Source organism: Myotis davidii, unplaced genomic scaffold, assembly GCF_000327345.1.
Source record: "Myotis davidii unplaced genomic scaffold, ASM32734v1 scaffold424, whole genome shotgun sequence".
In the NCBI taxonomy this organism is placed as follows: Eukaryota; Metazoa; Chordata; class Mammalia; order Chiroptera; family Vespertilionidae; genus Myotis; species Myotis davidii.
Window position 1 is genome coordinate 1,087,425 of NW_006295827.1, and position 22,156 is coordinate 1,109,580.

Here is a 22,156-nt window from a genome sequence, read left to right on the forward strand (position 1 = left end):
GCCCAGCGCCGGCCAGGGCAGGTGGGAAGCTTGGCTTCCTCCAGCACCCAGGGTAACCCAAGCCTCCTGCTTGCTCCAGCTCCATGGCCGCTGCCATCTTAGTTGGGTTAATTTGCATACTTGCTCCTGATTGGCTGGTGGGTGTAGCAGAGTGATGGTTAATTTTCATGTTTCTCTTTTATTAGTGTAGATTGGGCACCAAATGTGGGACAGATGCTGTGCTGGGTGCAGGTGATACATGTCTTCTCTCTACACCCATTCTCTTGGAGAGCTTGCCATTCTTAGGGCTGTCATAGCATCTATATGGTGACTTTTTCTGATTGTGCCAGATTTCTATCTGCAAACCAAACTTTCCCCTCAGTTCCAGATTTGTATGTCTAACTCCCCACTTGACATACTGTTTGGATGTCTAATAGGCATTTCAATTTACATGACCCAAACCAAATTCCTCCTTGCCTTGTATCGTCCCTTCCCCCTCACACGCATCCAACATCCATCTGTTTCATCTTGGTAACAACAACTCCATCTTTCCAGTTGTTTAGGCCACTTTGTCTTCACCCTTCATTTGCCTCTTTCTATGACACATCACATTCAATCCATTAGCAAAGCATATACAGATTTCACCTTCATTAAGACCTCCCTGTTCCAAGCCACCTTAATCCCTCAACTAGATTAGTACAATGGTCTCCTAAAGTGTCTCCCAGCTCCCACCCTTGCCTCCCTTGGTCATTTTCAATATAGCATTCAGAATGATTGCTTTTAAAACATCATATCATTTAAAATTATGTTACTTCAAATTGGAGTTAGGCCATGCCATTCCTCTGCTCAACATCCTCCAGAGGTTTCCCATCTCACTCAGAATAAAAGTCCAAAATCCTTCCTATGGACTACAAGGCCAACATAATAATAGCTCCCTGAGCTCAACTCCCACCACTCTGCCCTTGCTCACTCTATTCCAGCCACACTAGCCTCCTTGTTGGTCTGTTAGTAGGACATCTTTGCTCCTGCTCAAAGCCTTTGCACTTGCTGTCCCTTCTCTCTTGAATGCTCTTCTCCCAGAAATATGAAAGGTTCATGCCCTCACCTCTTCCAAGTTTCTGCCAAAATGCCATCTTCTCGGTGATTGTTTCTCTTGACCATCTTATTTAAAACTTCACTTACACCACTTACTCCTTATCCCTTCCCTTGCTTTATTTCTCTCCAAGAACATATTATCTTCTAATAGACTATATTTATTTTCCTTATTCACAGAGTTTGTCGTCTGACTCCCTCCACTAGAATGTGAAAGGCATGAGGCAGAAGTTTTGTTTGTAGTTTTGTTGTTGTTGTGGTTCACAGCCCTATCCCTAGCTCTGAGAAGTGTGCCTGGCACACAGGAGGTGCTCAATAAATTCTTATGGACATCATGAATGAATGGCACAGGACCTACCGTCAAGGAGTTCACCCTTTACTCAAGTAGGCAGGGAAGTAAAGAGGCAAGGATGACATTGTGTGAAATAATGCTATGAAATATACTAAATGTCTTTTTAAAACCAGAACAGGAGGGCCCCAGTCCAGAAGAGGGAGGGCAGAGTAGTCTTCCCAGAGGAGGGGGCATTTAGGACAACCAGATGAGTAGGAGAAGGCAGACCAGACCAAACAAAGGCAAGAGAATGTTCAAAGGCCTGAAGACCAGTGGAAACGATGGAGTGTAACAGCTGTGAAAGGGCAGAAGTAGAAAGGGGTGGGCACAGTGTAGAGGAGACTGCACCATAAGGACAAATCATGCCCAGGGATCCGGGCTTTATCACAGGGAATCGTAGGAGGGCCACCCTGGCTGCTGAGGGGAGAATGAACTGCGGTGGGGCCTGATGAAAGCCCAGGGGCTGATGAAGGACTGAACAAATTGGCGACACTGAAGGAGGAGAGAACATGACAGATCTGAGAGGTACATCCAAGGTACCAATGACTCTATCTTCCTGATGAGATTCATCATCAGGAAATGACATACTTCATCTTTAATCATTCTTTGTGTGCGGAAGGCTACTTTGTTTGATATTAATGTAGTCACCCCAGCTTTGTGCTCTTTAGAATTGCCTGCCATTCCTTTTTCCATTTTTTTACTTTCAAAGTTTCTCTCTCTCTCTGTATTCTAAACTTGTCTCTTGAAGATGGAATATTCCTGTAATTTAAAAAATGTAAGGTGACAGTCTCTTGTCTCTTCACCAGAAAGATTAGTTCATGTGCTTTTATTGTGATTAATGATATATTTGGACTTATTTCTACTATCTTTCTTGTACTTTCTTGTGTCCAGCCTTTTCTGTTTCCTTTTTCTCCTCTATTTGCCTTTGTTTGGAATGGTTGTGTTTTGGGGTTATTTGTTGAAATGGTATCATATTTCAATGTTTCCCTCTACAAATTTGGAAATTATATGCCATTTCTATTTTTTATTGCTCACTCTTGAAATGTAGCCGTTAACAACTTAGTAAAATGTAAAGTTATTCAACATCTTAACATCTACTTCCAATCAATAAAATTCAAGGGCATTAGCATATACAATCTGATCAACTCTTTCCAATGGTTCAGTCTTTTGGATATATAGCCATCGAGGAGCAAATAGACATAATTCTCATTATTTTATGTAAGAAATATTTGTGTAGATTTACTTATATGTTTATCAATTTCTTTATTTGGAGTTCATTCTTGCTTCAAGACATTCTTCTGGGCTCATCTTCCTTCTTGAAGTACATTCCTTAGAAGTTCCTTTGGCGATTGTCTGTCATGGTAAATCCAGTCAGATTTTATTGATGTGAAGATGTCTTGGGGTGATTTGTTACACAGCAAAAGCTAATGGATACGAAGCTCTTGTGCACCTAAAAAAGGTTTTTACGTTGGATTTGTTGTAGATGATCTAGAATCTAGTAATACAGTACTGGGGAGATTCTTCAAAGTATCTAATCTGCTTTATTGTTGAGAGCTATCTCATCATCTATCTATATGCTCACGTATAAAATTATGGCCAAGCCACTCTCTATGGAATTTGTCATTCCAGTATGATGCTCGCTGTTGCCAAGGCAACCCTGAAGCATGTGCTGCTGAGGGGCCAATGGGTGAAGCTTCCTCCTCTGAGTTGGTGACTGCCTGGACCTTGCTGACTCTCATCCTTCCAGTTAGGGTCAACAGACCACTGGCTCCCATAACCCTGATCTCTCCCACGCTCCAGGTTTGTAAACTTGAATCACCTTTGCTATCTCCCTCTGCTTCATCAATAACGTTAAAAGTCTTACAATTTCTGCCTCCGCATGTCTCTTTTACATACTTCTTCCTAATAGCCTGACCTGCTGGCACCTAACCTGTTGCAGTAGCTTTGTAACTGGTCCTCCTACCTCCAGGCCTTCCCAGTTCCCATTGGTCCTAGCCATTCCTGCAGGTTCAAATCAGAGCATCCCTTGCCTCAGCCTTCATTGCTCCCACTGCCCACTGATTTAAGAGTAAAATTTTTACCATGACATTGCACTACAGGGCTGCAGCTTACGTTTTCAAGCTTAACTCTTAGATTCTTGGCTTTGCCTGACAGATGACTTGAGATTTCTCAAAAATAGCCAATAGTCTTCCCTATATGGAAGATATCCCCACCCTACCCCTACCATCTCCACTGGTCCACAAAGCCCCCACCCAGACGTCATCTCTTCAATTTACACAATTGTGTTTTTTATGAATGTGTCTTTCCTTGCTACAGGTTTTCATTGTGGTTGTTTTAGGACATCAGTATCCTACCCTTTTTATACAGCATAAGGACCAAGAAAATTATCTTGGAAAAAGAAAATGTTCTATAAATGTCTTTTGAATTGAATGGGATTATTCTACGTTTGGCCGCTGGGGCCGGGAGGAGAAATGAACATCATTATCCACAACACTAAGGCATTAGGGAGAAAACCTCTGAGCTCAAATACAGTTAATTCTCATTTAGGAGAGAAAAAACACACCAATTTTTCTATTTGAGATGATCTAAGTGGCACACACAAGTATTAACCTAGATTTAATAGCCTTGAGGGAGAACTAAAACATTCAGGGTATGGCCAGATAAACAAGAACCAGCCAAATAATTGTGGAATGACTCCGGAACATAGAAAATCCATCGGAATGTCACTAAAAGCCTGGCTAGCAATTGCTTTCATATTAAGGGTCTTTCTCATCACTTTAAAACCAGGCCTAGTCAGTGTGGAAAACCGTGCCTAAAGGAGAGATGCAGTTCACTCAGCTTCTACTCAGCAGGCAGAGAGGCGGGTTCTATTGATTCAAGCCTGCTTTGGGATGCATTTCTTTGTTTCTTGGCTGAATGGTTTCTTGTAACTACACGTGTGCATGTATATTCTCAAAAACAGCCTTTTTCTACCACTGTCGAGGGCATGCCAGATCCCAAACAAATACAGAAAAAATGTCTCCATAGTGTATCTCAGAGTGGTCGAGTGGTGGCTGCCTGGGAACGGGGGTTAGAGAAAAGGGGCAGGAACAATCTTTGGTGTGGGGGCAGGGGGTGGGGGCAGCGGCAGAGGGGGTGGAAATGTTTTGTGTTTTGACTGGGGGGAAGGCAGTTTCCAGATGTATATACCTATCAAAACGCATCAAACTTATATTTTAAATAGATGCACTTTATTGTATTTACTTTATACATCAATAAGGTTAATTAAAATATATATCTGGGAGCTTAGAAGACATGTTAGAGAACCAGCTGTTTTTTGCAGAGAGCCAGGGCCTGGAGGTGGGATGGTCCCAAGGGCCTCCCTCCTGTCTTCTCCCTTCCGTCACTCATCTGTATTAACAACTTAGTAAAATGTAAAGGACTGAACAAAAGTGGTGACACTGAAGGAGGTGCTGGATTAAAGCAAGGTGGTTCCAGAAAATGCACTTGCTACTTGGAATGAATGGGGAGACATATTTGTGCCACAAAACCTTGGGTCAGTTTTCCTGCAGCGACAGGTGCAGAAGAGGGTGGATCAGGGTGAGTGCCAATGGCGGTGGGAGGGAGCAGGGTCTGGCCCATATAGATTTATGGAGAGAGTGGGGACTTCTTGGAGAAAGGTCTTAAATGTGGGGAGCACCAGCATGAGGGTCAGAAGATCCAAGTGGGAGAGGGGATGCTGGCGAGCAGGATAGCTGGCTCCAAGTTCTCAGGAATCAGGTGCAAATTCCTAAGCATGCTGTCCAAGCTCACCCGGACTGCTAAATCGGGTGAGTATCCAAGAATCTTGTAGTAGCCAAGAATCTATTTTTCTTTCTATTTAAAAAAATGTTTTTATTGATTTCAGAGAGAGGAAAGAAGAGGGAGAGAGAGAGAGATAGAGATAGAAACATCAATGATGAGAGAATCAGGGATTGGGTGCCTCCTCACGCCCGCTACTGGGAATCCAGCCTGTAACCCCGGGTATGTGCCGTGACCAGGAATCAAACCGTGACCTCCTGGTTCATAGGTCAATGCTCAATCACTGAGCCATGTCAGCTGGGCAAGAACTCTATTTTTCAATAAGCAGATGCACTTCTTTCTGATCTCTGTGTGTGAAAGAAGGTAAGCTTGCATCCCAGGTACAGTGTGGAAGTGCTGCAAATACTTCGCTTCCTTTTCACACTATCTTAGTTAAAACTGCCTCGCTTCCCCATCTTGCCAGCTGAAGCAGCATCCTGGGTTTTGTGCTGCGCCATCAAAGGGGCAGAATATGATCTGGCTCAGGACTTGGACTCTGAAGCAGCTTGTGAAAGCCAAGCTCTGCCACTTGATGGCATTACGACCCTGGGCCAGTTGCGTTAGCCCTAAGGGACTTGTTTCCTCATCTCCGAAATGGGGCTAATTATAGGATTCGCCTCACAGGGTAGTTATGGAATTAAATGAATGAGTGAGAAGAGGGCGAGGCACACGGTAAGCCCTGTATATGTGCTATTCTTATTTCCCTGACCGTGTGCACCAGGGGAGGACGGGCCTCGCTTCCGCCTCACTGCAGACTTCTGCTCTTCCCTACTGGCTCCCTGTGGCCACAGGTGGCATTTCCTATCCTTAGCTCCTTCCCGGCACTTCACCACTCTAGGCTTCCTGTCCTCTCCCAAAGCCATTGGTCCCCAAGGACAGGGGTTGCTGGCCCAAGCGCTTCAACAATACTGCTGAGCAGCCTGTACCGGAGGCATTGGACTGGTGTCAGCTCTGTGTCCCCAGTGCCACCCAGTTGCCCCAGGTCCTTAGCTTTCATGGTGCCTCATCTCTGACTCCTGCTCCCTCACACCTCTGCAGTGGGGGCACAAGGGCTATGCCTGTTGTCTGCTCCTGGCATGTTCCCCGAGGAGTCCCAGGCCAATCATCTACTTGATCAGCCTCGACCACTGGAATTCAGAGCCTTCACAGAGGAGTCAGACGTGGGCCTGGGTATGAGGCTCTTGTGTGAGAGCTGAGGGAAAGGTGCTCTGAAATGGAACCAGCCCTGAGACTCAGGTCCAGGTGTCCAAGGACAGATACCACACGGCCCTTACTCTCCAGGCCTTGGTCTGGGTCTGTTCATTTGCATAATGTTATTTGACCAATGACAGTGACCCTAAAAAAGTGGGGGCATGTCTCCACCCAAGAGACTCTATATTCTACTCCTGATTCTAGCAGCCCAAACTCCGCCTGGCACAGTGGCTGTCCTCTCCTCATTTTGCAGACCCCTCCCACTGGATTGGTCCTCTCACGCTGTGTCTCCACCCTCCCACCTAAGCCCAGGGGTCCAACCTGGAGTTGGTGCATCAGGCCCATCCCCGCCAGCAGTGATACACCATTTGTGACTCTTCATTTAGAACTAAATATCTGTAGATGCCCGCCATGTGCCCGGCCTCCTCAGTCAGAGAGAACATGTCCCTGGGATTTGGGGCCTTCAGCATGTAAATTGTGCCAAGTGAGCTAAAAACTGTGGTTCTCAGAGGGCTGAATCTGGGTTGGCAGGTCAGCTGATTCCTATATTTCTGTCAAGATAAATTCACATATTTCAGAAAAAAAGAAACCCTTAAATTTCTGCTCCTATATCCCATAATTTGACCCAGGGGAAATTTAGTTTTGCTCGAATTAAGACTACAGAACATCTACTTTCCAAGCATTAATCCTCTCTACACTTTCCACTAATGTTTTAGAAATGTAATTAGTTCCTTTCTGTTTCGTTTTCCACTTCCTTTCACTCTGTCTTAACTGTGCTTTCCAGTTCTGGCCCCCGCTGACACCCACCTGTCTTCTCACTTCTCCCTGAAAGTTAAGCTTCCAGAGCGTTCTCCCCATCATGCCTCTGCCTCCCGGCCTCCCTTCCTTCCCTGCACCCACTCCAGTCTGGCTTCCACGCCACACTCCACGGAGAGTCCTCCCTCCCTCTGTTTCTCTGTTGCTACATCTAACATGCAGTGTGTCTAACTTACTCTGGACAGCAACATTTGATGCTACTGTTCCTTGGTTGGTGTGACCATCTTTCTTGTGTGAACTGCTCTGGCTCTACTGACCACTAAACATGGAGATGCCCTAGGGCAAGCATGTCAAACTCACAGCCCGCAGGCCGCACGCCTTGTTTCCCTAGGGTCTTTCCCAGGACTGTTGCTCTGATGTCCCTCAGTACACACCCTGGAACCCCATCTGTCCTCAGCACCGGGCTGGAATGTTTGGCTGCCTGGAGGACATCGTCATTGGGATTCTCAAAGCCCACTCTCCCCAAAACTCACATTTCCCTAAACAGAACTCGTCTTCCTCCTCTGAAACCCTGGTAAGTCCATGGCAAACCAACCACTTACATGGAGGATACTGAGACTGAGCTGACAAGAACCCATCCTTGTGCATGAATCCTTCCTGCAAGGGTTCTTGGGATTCACTTTCAAGATGTGGCTGGTTGACCTTCAGTCTCCGTGGAGGGCACAGACTCCGGCCCTGCAGGAATTTCACAGACATGAACCGAACCTTTGGGAAGCAGTACCAGGCTGTCAAGATGATTGACAGGAGTCCCCTGAAAGCAGGACCCATCGCCTATGACACTCAACCCCCTGAAGCTACAGGAGGAAGCCATAAGGAGGCCACACAAGCAACCTCAGTGTGTACATGGCACCTCAGTGATCCCCATGTGGGTGAGATTCCAGCATGATTTCTGATCCATGGTACTTCACACAAACCCTAGCACCTGAGCCAGGCAGGTGGTAAGATGAGGACAGTCTAAGACCTTCTGTTACCCACATCTGGCCTTCCTCTGGCCTCCTCCAGTGGGGACCCAGACTCCTGAGGCCCTGACCTCCTGTACCAGTGGCCCCAACTCTACCAGCCCTAAGCTCTTCCAGATCCACCCTTAATTCTGATTGGCCATGATCTCAAATGTCCTCCATTCCAAACAAAAAACATATTTCCAAATAATCACTCAGTGGACACCACTGAGCCCAAGAAAAATCCAAGCTCTGAAGTAAATGACCCACTAACACTTTGCACTAACTCTGCTACAGCTTGTAGTGCTAAAGCCCTAAACGCCTTTTCACCAGCAGCTGTCTCCTCCCGCTTCACGTCCTTCAGAAGCAGTGCCATTGTTTCTTTATTAATTCTGTGATATAAAAACAACCTAAAAAAAAACAAACCCAAGATGTTTCTTAAAAAAAAAAAAAAGACTAAAGCAAGCCTTCAAAATAATAATAGTGGTTTCAGAGTGGTAGGATTATGGGTGATTTCAATTTATATGATTTTAAATTCCCCGTAATGCTGCTGTATCTTGAGTAAAAAAGAAAAAGGTTAGCAGTGACTTTTTTGAATCTGACAGCTCTGGGCAAGGTAGGAATGTTCAGCTGATAATGTGGCCACCACCACATTGTTCAGTCTGGGTTCCTTATTCCAAGCCCAACATTAACACAAAACCTGCCTGGATCCCTCTGTGTATTTGGAGAGAAATCAACTAACATTCTAAAGAGATATAAAACTTTTAATAATTTCTACTGGAAAACAATTTATGATTGTAATTCAGATTTTCTGGAAAGAACAGCTCATCAACCCATTCTGGCAAGAAAGAAGCATACAGTAATTCCTCCTTAACCTGAATGCTCCTTGAGCAAGGTCAACGGCACGTGCGTTTACTTCTGTATGCCACTGAGAAAATCGAGTTCGCCAGCTCCCTGTGTGTGGACTTTGAGACCCACTTTCTGGCACAATTAGAAGGAGGGAACTGGGAACTGGAAACTGGAACTTGAAAAGGGAAGCAAAGCAGATGGCAGAGAAAGAGGCTCAGATCCCCCCCCAGATTTCCCCAAAGCCCCAGGAAGCAGAAAGCCAGTAACCCTGACCTCCATGGAAGTCTGCGAAGGGGGCAGGCACCAGGGAGGCACATGTGGGCTGGATGGAGGCAGAGCCCACGAGGCAGGAACTAACAACCCTGAAATAATAAAATCAGCGACAAGGCAAAATGAATGTATGAGTGTCTCACTGGAATGCGGGGGGAGGGGGGCTTTTAAATATTGCATAAGAGAAGGGGAATGGAACTGAGCAGCACAGAAACTCTGCTGTGTCTCCCACAGCACAGGTGTCTTCTGCCCTGTTTCCCCCTCTCTCTCTTTGGTGTATGTGGCTGGTTTTCCTAACATAAAAAGTCCCTGCCCTCACTCCTCCAACCCTGTTGGCCCTGCTTTGACCTCATGGTGCTTTCCAGAAATCGGGATTACTGGGTTTGCTTCCTACCAAATGTGGGAAGCCCTTGCCCAGACCATGGGCTTGTTTTATGGGGCAAAGCCATGGGCGGAGGGGGTGTTAACGTCAATGTGCTCTCAACGGCTCCATCCCCTGAGCCCCAACGCCTACATGACTTTGGAAGCCATGAGGCTGCTGGATGTCATTAGCGTCTGTGTTTCCAAGCGCCTTCCACTTGCTAACAGCGCCAGCGCCTGCGACTCCAGTGGGGCTCTGCGCCTCCCTGGCACATGCATCATCGTGACAAGGTGGGGGATGATGTGTCGCTGAAGGGATGAAGCCATCAGAGAGTAAGTCCAAGATCAGATTAGATTTAATTATGGGATGAAAGAATTCTCGTCTGTCATTCTGGTGATGGATTAACTGAGGGGAGGGATGTGAGCTTCTCAGAAAAGAGGGAGAGGAAGAATAGAGTGTACTGACAGAAGGACAAACAGAAGGGACCCGTGGTGCGCTCCCTGGAGCCCAGCGAATCAGAAGGTCCTGGGCACAGAGCCTGACGCTCCTCAGTTCCTCCCCATGGTGCACACCTTGTCTTAAGAATGCCCCACTACGGAGTAGCTGCTTCAAAGTTCTCCCCGACATCCCCAGGGCCACAGCACTTGGACCCTGTGCTGGTCATGCCCTGTCCACGCATGGGTGGCTGGAGAGCAATGGTCCTCACCCGGGAGGAGCCTGCAGCGGGGACTTTCTATGTTTGTACATGGGTGGCATCTATGGGGGTCGTCCCCCCCCCGACCCCCGCACACTCCCAGTGAAGCGGGCCCTCAGGCTTGATGTGTGTGAAGCACCTGGGGCACAGGCAGGATTCTCTCCAAGGGGTCAGGGAATGGAGGGGGTGGCAGAACTGCTCTATGTCTTGACTGTGGTGGGGTTACTTGACCACATGTTTGTCAAAACTCATAAAACCACACGTTAAGAAGAGTGAGCCCTGGCCGGTTGCTCAATGGTTAGAGTGTTGGCCTGCAGACCAAAGGGTCGTGGGTTCAATTCCCAGTGAAGGGTATGTACCTCATTTGTAGGCTCAATCCCTGGCCCTGGTCTGGGTGTGAACTGGAGGCAACCAATTGATGTGTCTCACATCGACGTCTCTTTCTCTCTCTCCCTCCTCCCTCTCTCTATCTTTTACTCTCTCTCTCCCTCTCCTCTGCACTCCCCTCCATTCTCTCTAAAAAGTCAATGCAAAAACTATCCTCCAGTGATGATTTTTTTTAAAAAAGTGAATTTTATCTTAAAAACTCAATTATATTAAAACTGAAATAGTATTATGTATTTAAAAAGTTAAGCTGGAACACTAAGCATAACCTGGACCTGCCCTGGACAAAGAGAGACATACCTTCACTGTTATATGTCTAACACACAATTTTGCACATGACAGATGATCAATAATTGTGTTGATTGGGGGAAAAAAAGCACTTGGAGATGAGTGTTGACATGCAGATTCCTGGGCCCCACTTTCTGTGTGTCTGGGACTCAGGGATCAGCATTTGTAAGGAGCTCTTGGTGGCCAGCAGTTCCGTGGACCACACCTGAGATACTGCGTGGGAAGCCCTCAGGCTCTCAGTACTATTCTCCCTGTTGACCACCCTCCATCACTTGCCACAGCCAATTGCCTGATTGTCCCTCAAACGTGGAGTATGCACCCCCCCACCTCCTCTCCTTCGCTCTGACATTCCACTTGCCTAGCATTGGCTCTGTGCTTGCTCAGCTCTTTCTACCATGGCCGGCTATGGGCTAGAGAACATTTGGAGGCTCGAGGATTGGAGACATGCTCCCCAGATGGCAGAGCAGAGTGTCCAAGTTCAGGAGTCACAGAGCTTGAGTTTGAAGAGTGGGACGGAACACACTACATGAGTCTCTCATCAGTGAAGAGGGCAGCCACTACCTCCGAGACGGCACTGACTGTGTTACTACATAGAAATGGGTTTATCAGCAGCAGCATCTTGCTTCCCTGCCTCAGCCCAGCCAGGCCTCTGGCCTGAGCGCTCATGGCCCTGAGCCCCTCAGGGCAGCACTGCCCACCCCTTTCTCTCTTTTTGACCTTTGCCACCAAGGGAATCAGAAGCAGCAGTTGGGGAGGGTACGGGGTTGGCTGAGAGAACACAGGGAAGGGCTGCCAAGAAGGCCATTCCCATGGCCTCTGCCCCTTGGGGCGACCTTGGCTGCTCCAGCTTGGTGATAGTAGAGGGAACACAACTCTTCTTTCCAGGTCCTGGCTTAATGGGAAACAAAGTTCTGTGAGCCTGCAGAACTGTGAGCCTTTATGAGTACTGCATGCATGAGTACTTGTGTATGAATGTAAATTTACACCTCACTTCTGGCAGTGAGGTCCAGGGCACAGGCCGGGGCCCTGCCTACAGACAGCTCTGTGAATACCCCAGAGCCGCCAGAAGTGTTAAGGGGTCAGGAAGATGCTCCATGGCCCTGAGCCCCTCAGGGCAGCACTGCCCACCCCTTTCTCTCTTTTTGACCTTTGCCACCAAGGGAATCAGAAGCAGCAGTTGGGGAGGGTACGGGGTTGGCTGAGAGAACACAGGGAAGGGCTGCCAAGAAGGCCATTCCCATGGCCTCTGCCCCTTGGGGCGACCTTGGCTGCTCCAGCTTGGGGACCCCCCGGATCTGGGCCCAGGATGGCAGCAGCCTGCAGCGGGGTGAGGAGCTGTCACATCCTTGGACAAGACTCTGCTCTAAATGGGGTCAAGCTAACACCAAGGGCTGCTGTGTCCTTGAGATCCTATTTTTAAATGAAGGTTAGGCTCAAAAAAGAAATAAATGTCTAATCCAAATTAGTAACCAGACCAAACCAAGGCGGGTCATGAGCTCGCTGGCAGACACCCACCAGCGAACGGGCTGGGCTCTCTGAATGGCTGGGAACCATTTCCATCTTGTTGACAAACACCTGTTACAAGACAGGAAATTACCCTCCTCAGTGCTTATTTTATCTCTGTTTAATTGCTGTTTGACAATAAATTACAACAGAGTCCATTAATTAAGCTAACAACGTCCATGGAACACCAATTCCTTCTTCTGGGAGTTGCCTTATTACAGAGCTTTGAATTGGTCTCCATTAACCCACAGCACTTTATGAAGCAGTTTAAAAAGATGCCCAGGCACATGACTGGTGGGAACGACTCCTGGCGCAGAGGGAGCTGTTAGGAGGAAGGAGAGAAACCTTGACGAGCCAGGGGAGGGGCAGCCTGGCGGCCGGAGGGTAGTGCCGAGAGTGCACTCTAATTCTGAACACGTGGTAGAGCAAAACACACCATTACACTTACTTTAAAGTATCACCCAGCTGGCATGGCTCAGTGGTTGAGCACTGACCGACCTATGAACCAGGAGGTCACAGTTTGATTCCAGGTCAGGGCACAGGCCAGGGTTGCGGGCCTGATTCCCAGTGTAAGGTGTGCAGGAGGCGGCCAATCAATGATTCTCTCTCATCATTGATGTTTCTCTCTCTCCCTTCATCTCTGAAATCAATAAAAATATATTTTTAAAAATCATTTGATGGGAGACAAACTTGGCCGACTCATAGTATGCATCCTAGAACTGGAGGCAGCAATGAGCAGCCTAATTTGGTCTGCCAGTCCATAATCAGCTACGTGGCAAGAGCATCCATCTCTCTCTGAACTTCTCCGGGTCTTTGTGCACAGTCTGAACATATCACTCCCCAAGGTGAGCCCTTCAGTGACTCTCCATTGCCCTCAGGGTCAAGTCCCAGCATCCCTGGCATCATCTGGGAACTTGTTAGAAACACAAAATCTCAGGCCCTACCCCAACCTCCTAACTCAGAAACTCTGGGAGTGGGGTCCAGTAGTGGGTGCTTTCACAAGCCTTCCAGGTGATTCCCCCGCACACTGACATGTGGGCACCTGTGCTGTGGGGCATTATTAGGCCACTGCAGATCTACCTCTCCATCTCCCTTCTCTCAGCACTTCTTTCCCTCCTGCATTCTAAGCCCCAGGAAAACAGGGCACCTCTGTCTCCCAGCACCCAGCGCCCTGAGCTATCTTGCTCCTTCCACACTTACTATCCTGTAGGTTTCCTGCCTCTTTACTTGTCTCCCCCCCTCAAGTGTAAACCACTTGAGAACAGGGTGGATATCTTGTCAGCTACCAAATACAATTGTGACTAGCACCCGCAGTAGGTGATCAAGATGTATCTGTTGAGAGAACGAGTGAATGAATGGATGAAGACACTCACTGGATTCTTTAGTCCATGCTGCCCTTGATGCTAATGCCCCATTTTGCAATGGGAAGGAGCCCGTCTACCCAGTCATTCTCCTGCTCTCCACGGCAGTTTTAGCCAGCTGTAAATTCCGGTAGGGCCCAGCAATCAATCTTGAATTAAAGAGATTACATTTGAACTTAAAATGCTTTGGTTGTGCTAGAGGGCTTGGATTCTAGCCTGCTTTGCTAACAGGCACTTTTCCCTCCATGCCTCAGTAGCTGTCTGCTACTTCCCAGAGTGGTTGCAAGGACCAAAGGAGTCAAGACTTGACTTGTCTGGCATTTCTCCTTCAAAGGACCCATCACCTTGAAGGGCCGAGGGTCTGGACTATGAGAACTACCTGTGGTGATAGTAGAGGGAACACAACTCTTCTTTCCAGGTCCTGGCTTAATGGGAAACAAAGTTCTCTGAGCAGACAGAACTGTGAGCCTTTATGAATGCATGCATGAGTACTTGTGTATGAATGTAAATTTACATGTGAATAGGTGTGTTCATAGGACATGAGAGAGACAACGGGAGGTTTCAGGGTAATTTGTCCAGTGCCTTCCTTTCACAGGAGAATCTGTGAGTCTGGCTTTGAACCAAACATCTAGTACTCCTCTGGAGCTGAATAATAAATGTTTTCCCAAGTTGTAGCTTGCCCTTTATTGCTATTGATTGACACAAAAATGTTTTAAATTTTTATGAATGGCAAGTGGAATGACATTTTTGGATATGCTTATTCCCAATCTTTGAGAATTTCTGCTAAGCTCTTTGTGTGTGTGTGTGTGTGTGTGTGTGTGTGTGGTGTATGTGGACATGCGCGCGCACCCCCCCCCACACACACACCATTGGCTAGCACAAAGCTGTCAAAGGAAATTCATTTATCAGGCTCTGTTTTCACTTTGTTGGTTGATCATTCTGTCCTTTTTGAGGTATCTTGTGTGTTCTAATGAGAGATCAGAGAACACGTGTTCTCTGAAATGCACTGCAAGCACCTTCCTCCTTGCCAGCTGGCACCTGCCTCTTGCACCAACACTTACAGACCAGGTCATTCTTCGGATCAAACTGATGGTGGCCTTTCAGGGTGGGCATGTCAATCAGGTTTTCACCAGGGAATGTGCTAACTCTTTCTTTGAAGTTGTAAGCAGGCTTTTGGTATAATTACAACACATACTCTTCCCTACTAGCAAATGACCCTCCAGTTTATATTTTCCTTTCGGTATGACTCATGCCCGTTGATCCTCTCAATATCTGTGCTGATGTAACCGCTTGTGTACCTTTTCCCTGACTCACAGAGAAACAACCAGAACTCTCCCCACAGAACAGGTAACAACTACCCAGGTGGAAGACAACAGAAGTCCCACAAATCCCCTGTGGGCCTCTGAATTTACTCTTTTCCTGGTCAGGGATACTCCTACCTGGGGTCCCCAGCCATGGCATGGGTACAGTATTGCTGTGTGGTTCTCCAGCGGCCCCTGGTCCAAGCAGACATCTTTTGCTTTGTTGTTGCGAAGCTGCAGGAATAGGAAAAACATCATCCATCAGAGCTCATCTGGTGGAGCTGCTGCTGCCCAACTACCATTCCACTATGTCATGGTCCCAGCCACTCAACGGGAAGGTCAAGTGACACCCCATGTGGACCAAGGCCTGCGTCTGCAAGGCGATCCCTCTAGCAGAGCCCTTCAGTGGATGCCGTGGGCACCAATCCTGTGTCTGTGACCCTCACCCACGCGGCTCCCCCTCCCCAGCATGAAAAAGGATCTCAAGAAACATTTGGACAAAGAAACACTGGTCAGCCATTGGTTTTCCAAAGTGGGTTTTAGCACCAACGCTGGTTTTAATAACATTGGGAATCACAGGTCAGCTTCCCAGTTCATTACTGACACAGAGGCATGGAAAACAGTCATCAAAAAGCACACAAAGGCCTTTCCATTATGCAGAACTCCAGCAATATTTATTTGTATATTCAAAAAATATCTACTGAATGCAGACACGGGGCCAGGCACCAAGTGTTTCAGAACGCACCTTCGGAGGAACAGACAAAAGTCCCCTAATTTGCCCTCCAGGTGCACTGTGTTCTATATGGATGTCCATCCCGCTACCACCCTGCAATCGCAACCAGTGGGAAAACGGCAATGCTGGCCTTCTCCATGTACACGGTTCCCTCCAGACTATGTTCTCCATGGAAACCAAACTAACTGGGTAAATCAACTGGGGTGGTGGCTCCTGAGCTAAATGCTAAAAGGGATAGATAGTGGGAATGATGCTGGCAATGTTCTGTTTTCCAGCCGGGTGGTAGCTATGTGGATGTTTGCTTTATATTGTTACGCTGCACATGTATACTTTATGCACACTGTATATTTGTTATATTTCATATAATAATGCCTAAAGGAAAAAAAAAGAAGTGCAAAAGTGAACTAGGGGCTAGGGCAGTCCAGGCCATGAGGGTAGTGTGGACTGACCATAGGATTTTGAGCAGGGGAGTTGGTGGCCCCGTGTTTTGTGCACACTGACATGCTTTTGCATGTAGGAAGGCAGTGTCTCATACATGCAACAGTCAGGATATAAAGCATACACACACCTTTCTTTAAAAATTATTTTAAGACATTCTAGATAATATAGGGAAAATATTTTTAAATGAATGAAAAGTGAATGATTGCCTAATTACTTGGACACTGGCACTGGATGTCCAGTGAGGCTGACATCTGCTCAGAGGGGTCTGTCTCCCTTCGTCACTGGCTGGGGTCTGGTGTGGTGACAAGAACTACCAGTTGTAAGCATTAAATTACACTTGTCTAAATGTTGGTAAATTCTGTCACTGAACTGAATTTGACTACAAAGTTATTCTTAACGAATGTATAAAATGCAAATAGCCCAGCTGGTGTGGCTCAGTGGTTGAGTGTCAATCTATGAACCAGGAGGTCACGGTTCGATTCCTGGTCAGGGCACATGCCGAGGTTGCAGGCTCTATCCCCAGTGGGGGAAGTGCAGGGGGCAGCAAACGGTTCTCTCTCACCATTGATGTCTCTATCTTTCTCTCCCTTCCTCTCCGAAATCAATAAAAATATATTTTAAAAAACAGTGGTATCTACATAATGGTAGATTTTGTTACAAACTAAATTTGACTAGTGTGATATTTTTTTCATTTAATGCAATAGTCCATCTGAAACACATTTCAGATAATGGTGAGCTCAGCAAACAGAAGGTGCTGAAAATGTTAACAATGCCTGGGAATTGGGAATTGGGAGTAAGTTTTGTTTTCATCTTTATATTTTCTACAGAATGTATGCATTAAATGTATTACTGAAAAGAGGCCATCTTCCCGCATTTTCCCATTTTTATTCTTCCTTTGTTAATACTATTTTGTCCTTCTAATTATAATCTTACCACATAAACACTAGTGATACCTGGGAGACATGAAAAAGTCCCCACACAAACCTGCCTGTCCCACTTGCTTTTAAGAATCACATTATCAATACTTTTCTCAAGTCATTAAACTTTTGTACAAACCTTTTGAAATAGCTACAAGCTATATTCAAACCATTAAGATAGTATATTTAACTAACCTTCAAGTCAGATTCAGAATTTTTTATCAAAAAAAAAGTCACTAAGATGAACAATTTTACTCTCAAATCTGTGTCCTCATTTCAGATTATTTGCTTAGGAGAAGAGTGGAATGGCTATCATTAAGCCCTGTAATACATGCGGTTCAAATTGCTTTTTAAAAAGCTCATTTCAATTTGCACTCTCACGAGAGGATATGTGGCTTTTCATATTACCAAGACCTTGCTGGCAAAGCACCAGCACATATTCTAACAATGAGTATTTGTTCACTTGGTAGTAGGAGAAAAGCTACTGCAATGTATTTTAAAATTAGTTTTCACTTCTTTGATTATAAAATAAATTAGAAATTTTCATGTAGTTTTCAACTATTGTATTTTCTTTTGTACTTTATTTTTCTCTGGGATTTTAAATTTTCTTATTTAGGTTAAATTTTTTATTTAAATCAATTTTCAGGGCTCATTATATATTAATGATACTATCCATTCATCTACAGTATTTATGGCATACCTATTTCCAGTTCGGCAGATATTTCTCTATTTGGTTGATGTATAGATTACTTTAATATTTATGAGCTCAGATCCATTATCCTTTTCCTTTGCATTTTCTTTCATGGCTTTGATTCTTAGAAAGCCCTTCCTTCCCCTTTTAGAGATTAGATTCATATCTATTTCCCTATGGTTCTATTATGGTTTCTTTTCTTTCATTTAATGCTATAGCTCATCTGAAATTCACTTTGGGATATGGCAAGCTGTTAGAATCTAAACTGTTTTCTTTTCCAAAGAGCTAGGCAATTTACCTAATTGTCTTACAAATAATCCATTCACTGCCCACCATTTTCCAATGCTTCCTTTATGTTTGATCTTACTTTGATAACAACAAACAAACAAAACACCCCAAACCATGCCTTCTTATTTGAAGAAGAAAAGACAAGGACCTATTAATAATTACTGCTGGGTGCCAGTTACTGTTCTAAGAACTCTACACATCATACGTTTCCTCTTCCCAACAACCCCATGCGGGAAGCATTTTCCTTCCCCCATTTCACAGATGAAGGAATGGAAGCTGAGAGGAGCCACTCTAGGTAGTGGATTCATCCAGCAGGCTGGCTCTGGAGTCTGCATGACACAGACTGCCCCTGCAAGAAGCAAGCTTCCCTTTCCTAATTCCGCTCAGGGGAGACACCTCACCTGGACCCTGATGGTTTAACCTGGAGCTGATTACAATAGCCAAGATCTGGAAGCAGCCCAAGGGCCCATCTATAGATGAGTGAATAAAAAAGCTGTGGTATATTTACACAATGGAATACTACTCAGCCATAAAAAAAAAATCTTACCCTTTGTGACAGCATAGGTAGACCTAGAGAGCATTATGCTAAATGAAATAAGCCAGAGAAAGACAAGTACCATATGATTTCATTCATAAGTGGAATTTCATGAATAACATGAACTAACAAGCCAAATAGAAACACTCATAGGCCCGGCCAGCATGGCTCAGTGCTTGAGTGTTGACCTATGAACCAGTGGGTCACAGTTCAATTCCTGGTCAGGGCACATGCCAGGGTTGTGGGCTCGATCCCCAGTTTGGGGAGTGCAGGAGGCAGCCGATCAATGATTCTCTCTCATCATTGATGTTTCTCTATTCCTCTCCCTTCCTCTCTGAAATCAATAAAAAAGAAGAAGAAGAAAAGAAACAGACTCATAGAGAACAGACTGACAGCTGTCAGAGTGAAGGGGAATTGGAGGGCTGGGTGAAAAAGGTGAAAGGATTAAGCAAACACACACACACAGGCACAGGCACACACACACACACACACACACCCACAACCCTCACAGACACAGACAACAGTATGGTGATTACCAGAGAGAAAGGTGGGTGTGGGAAGGTAGAAGAAGGTAAGGGGGGGGATAAATGGTGATGGAAGGAGACTTGATTTGGGATGGTGAACACATAGTACAATATACAGATGATGTGTTATAGACCTGTACCCTTAAAAAACTATATAGCTTTATTAACCAATGTCATCCCAATAAATTCAGTAAAAATTAAAATCATAAAAGGCACCAGGCATAAAGTAGGAAAATTCATAACTGTAGAAAGAGTAAACACGCTAAGTCAAAGAGAGCCTTGCTAGCATCAGTCTATACTCAGAGATGGAGAATGTGTGTATAAAATGCACATGTGTGTATATAAAAATGTATATTTTTAGTAAAAAACAATATACACACACAATAAAGAAGACCATACATCAAAATGTACACTTTATCTATGCCTAGATCCAATCCCAGCTACATGGCTGATAGGCTATAAAACTTAGGTAATTCATTTAAGCTCTCTAAGTCTCAGCTTTCTTATCAATACAATGGGAAATAATACTACTACCTCATAAGGTGACAGTGAAATGAATTCATATGTAAAAAGCACTTAGAATAGTGCGTGGCATTTTGAAAGCACCCAGTAAGTGTTCATTGCTATTATTATTATTTTAAAACTGTTCTAAAACCTATACTTATGACATGTATAATAAGAAAAAATTCAGGTGTAGAAAGGTGATATTATCTCATCAGAGGAAATCCGAGAAGCGCATCTGCACCCTTTCTTTGGTGGTAAATGGCTCCGGGCCACAGCATTGAGCAATGGGGAGCTCCAGTCCCCACCTCACTTTATACCCAACTTCCTAGTGAATGTCCCATTTACAGGCCCCAGGGGACTTCAAAATCCAAATGTCCCAAAGAGAACTCATCAGCCACTCCACACCACAGCCTGAAGGCCCATGCCCCATTGTAACATTCCTTTAGTCTCTTCTACCAGCTGGTGAGAGCCCTGCTGTCAGGGACCGCACCATCAAAATCCACTCACTGAATGAATTAATGAATGAGTAAGTGAATGAATGACTCTGTTCCTTATTTCTCCCCATCAGAGCAATACACAGCCACGCTGAGAGCATGTATGGTCTTAATTACCTCCCCGTATGCAATGGTGTTATTGTATCTTCTCATTTCTGGGTAAACATGGTCCAGGTACCACTGGAAATTCTTACACTTTAAACTTTTCCTTAAGGCTCTTCTTTCAGAGACATCACCTATGTCGATTCCTGGGTTCTGAAAGGAGAGAGAAGCAAAGGGCATTAGTGGCCGGGAGCTCTGGCCAAAGAGAAACACAGGTGGCGTCACGCTCGGGAAAACAGAGAGAAACCTTAATTTCTCCGCATGCTTACTTGGATGGTCGGAAGAAGGGCACCTATTTGATCATCTATTCCCAAGCCAGACACTACTGTCCTCTGAGCGCATCACTCCGTTCCCAATCAGCTGTCCCGATCATCATCGCTGTGCGAAAGGGGTCCCGGGATACCCTATGGGGCACCCTGTATTCCCAGCTGCGCCTCTCCCACATTTCCTGAGCGACTATCCAAGCCAATTAGAGGAAATACTTGATTAAGACAAGAAAATAGATGCCTCTGCACCACCTCTTGCCTTTCTTTTCTGCACAGGTGTAATTTCCCCCTTTGTTGGCCCTTTGTGGAGTTCATTTATGCAGAAGTGAAAATAATTTTCCATCGCAAAGCTTGTAATAATGTCCTAATGAATAATTCACTCTGCTTTTACAGAAATGAACCTGTAATGGGCTGCTGTGTGCTGACAGGGAGAAATAAAGTAGCTGAAATATGACTCCGCAGACTCAGCCACAAGATGGCCCTGAACTAGGGGATACAGGCTGCTCTCCACAGAGGCGGGGAGGCCAGGCAGCATCTTGGGGGTCCAGGAGAGTTCAATGATTTCATTAAGACTTCATCCTCAGCAGCCAAACAATGATTTCCAAAGGAAGAGCCCTTTAAATGTCAAACATTAAAATGCAAAAGCAAAACTGGGCACCGATATTTAACTCTTTGTTTTAAGTTACTTAGCATGATTAATGAGAATGGTCACTTGTGAAAGTGTGGTAGGGGACACTGGCATTAGGGACCAGAGGTTGTTTGTAATGATGGAGAAGGCATTGGGATAGTCGGCAGCCCTGAGGTCTTCGGACTCTCAGTCACACCACCATCCTCGGTCACAGCTCCTCATCTGTAAAATGGGAAAAATAACACCTATTCCGCTGACATCACAGGGTATGGCCAGAGGTGTATGAAGACTGGATTTCACATCCCTCCCCGCTACATGCTATGTGCAGGCCTTAATAAGCAAGTCACTTTTAACCTCCAGAGCTTTGGTTTACCCACCTATAAAATGGACATCACACTAGGTTCACATCAGGTTAGCATTTACCGAGCACTTAATTTTTTGCCATGCTCTGTTCTAAGGATCATTTTTAGCTTCCCAGGAGCCCTAGGAGATAAATGTGAACAATCCCTGTTGTACAGATGAGGAAACCGAGGCAGATGGTTCCTAAGTCTCGAGGTTGTTTTGAGGGCTAAATGAGATCTTACAAATAAGGAACTTATCTAGTGCCTGGGACATAGTAAGGGCTCACCAGATGTTGCCTATCTTGATATCATAACATGTAAAATCACTTACAGTGTCTCAGCTCAAAGCCATATGTGTTTTCAATGCTGTAGAAGAACCTTATTTCCACAACTGTAACAACAGTGATATACATTCTTCACTTTTATCCCCGTTATCCACAGACCTTGCACATATGCAACTGCATTTCTGCTGTTTTGGGCTCCCACCTGAAAGACAGGGGCTGCCATTTCTCAGC

At 45.6% G+C, this 22,156-nt stretch overlaps 1 protein-coding gene across 1 annotated transcript in view; it reads right to left on the bottom strand.

Annotated features, from left to right (window-relative positions):
- The window catches only part of WBSCR17 (Williams-Beuren syndrome chromosome region 17), a 420,861-nt gene that overhangs the window by 5,904 nt on the left and 392,801 nt on the right, over positions 1–22,156 (bottom strand). Inside the window, exons 8-9 of the mRNA XM_006770853.2 lie at positions 20,422–20,559; positions 15,316–15,411 (exon numbers count right to left, since the gene is read on the bottom strand). Of these exons, the coding sequence (XP_006770916.1) occupies positions 15,316–15,411; positions 20,422–20,559 (234 nt within the window). The remainder of the gene's footprint in view (positions 1–15,315; positions 15,412–20,421; positions 20,560–22,156) is intronic.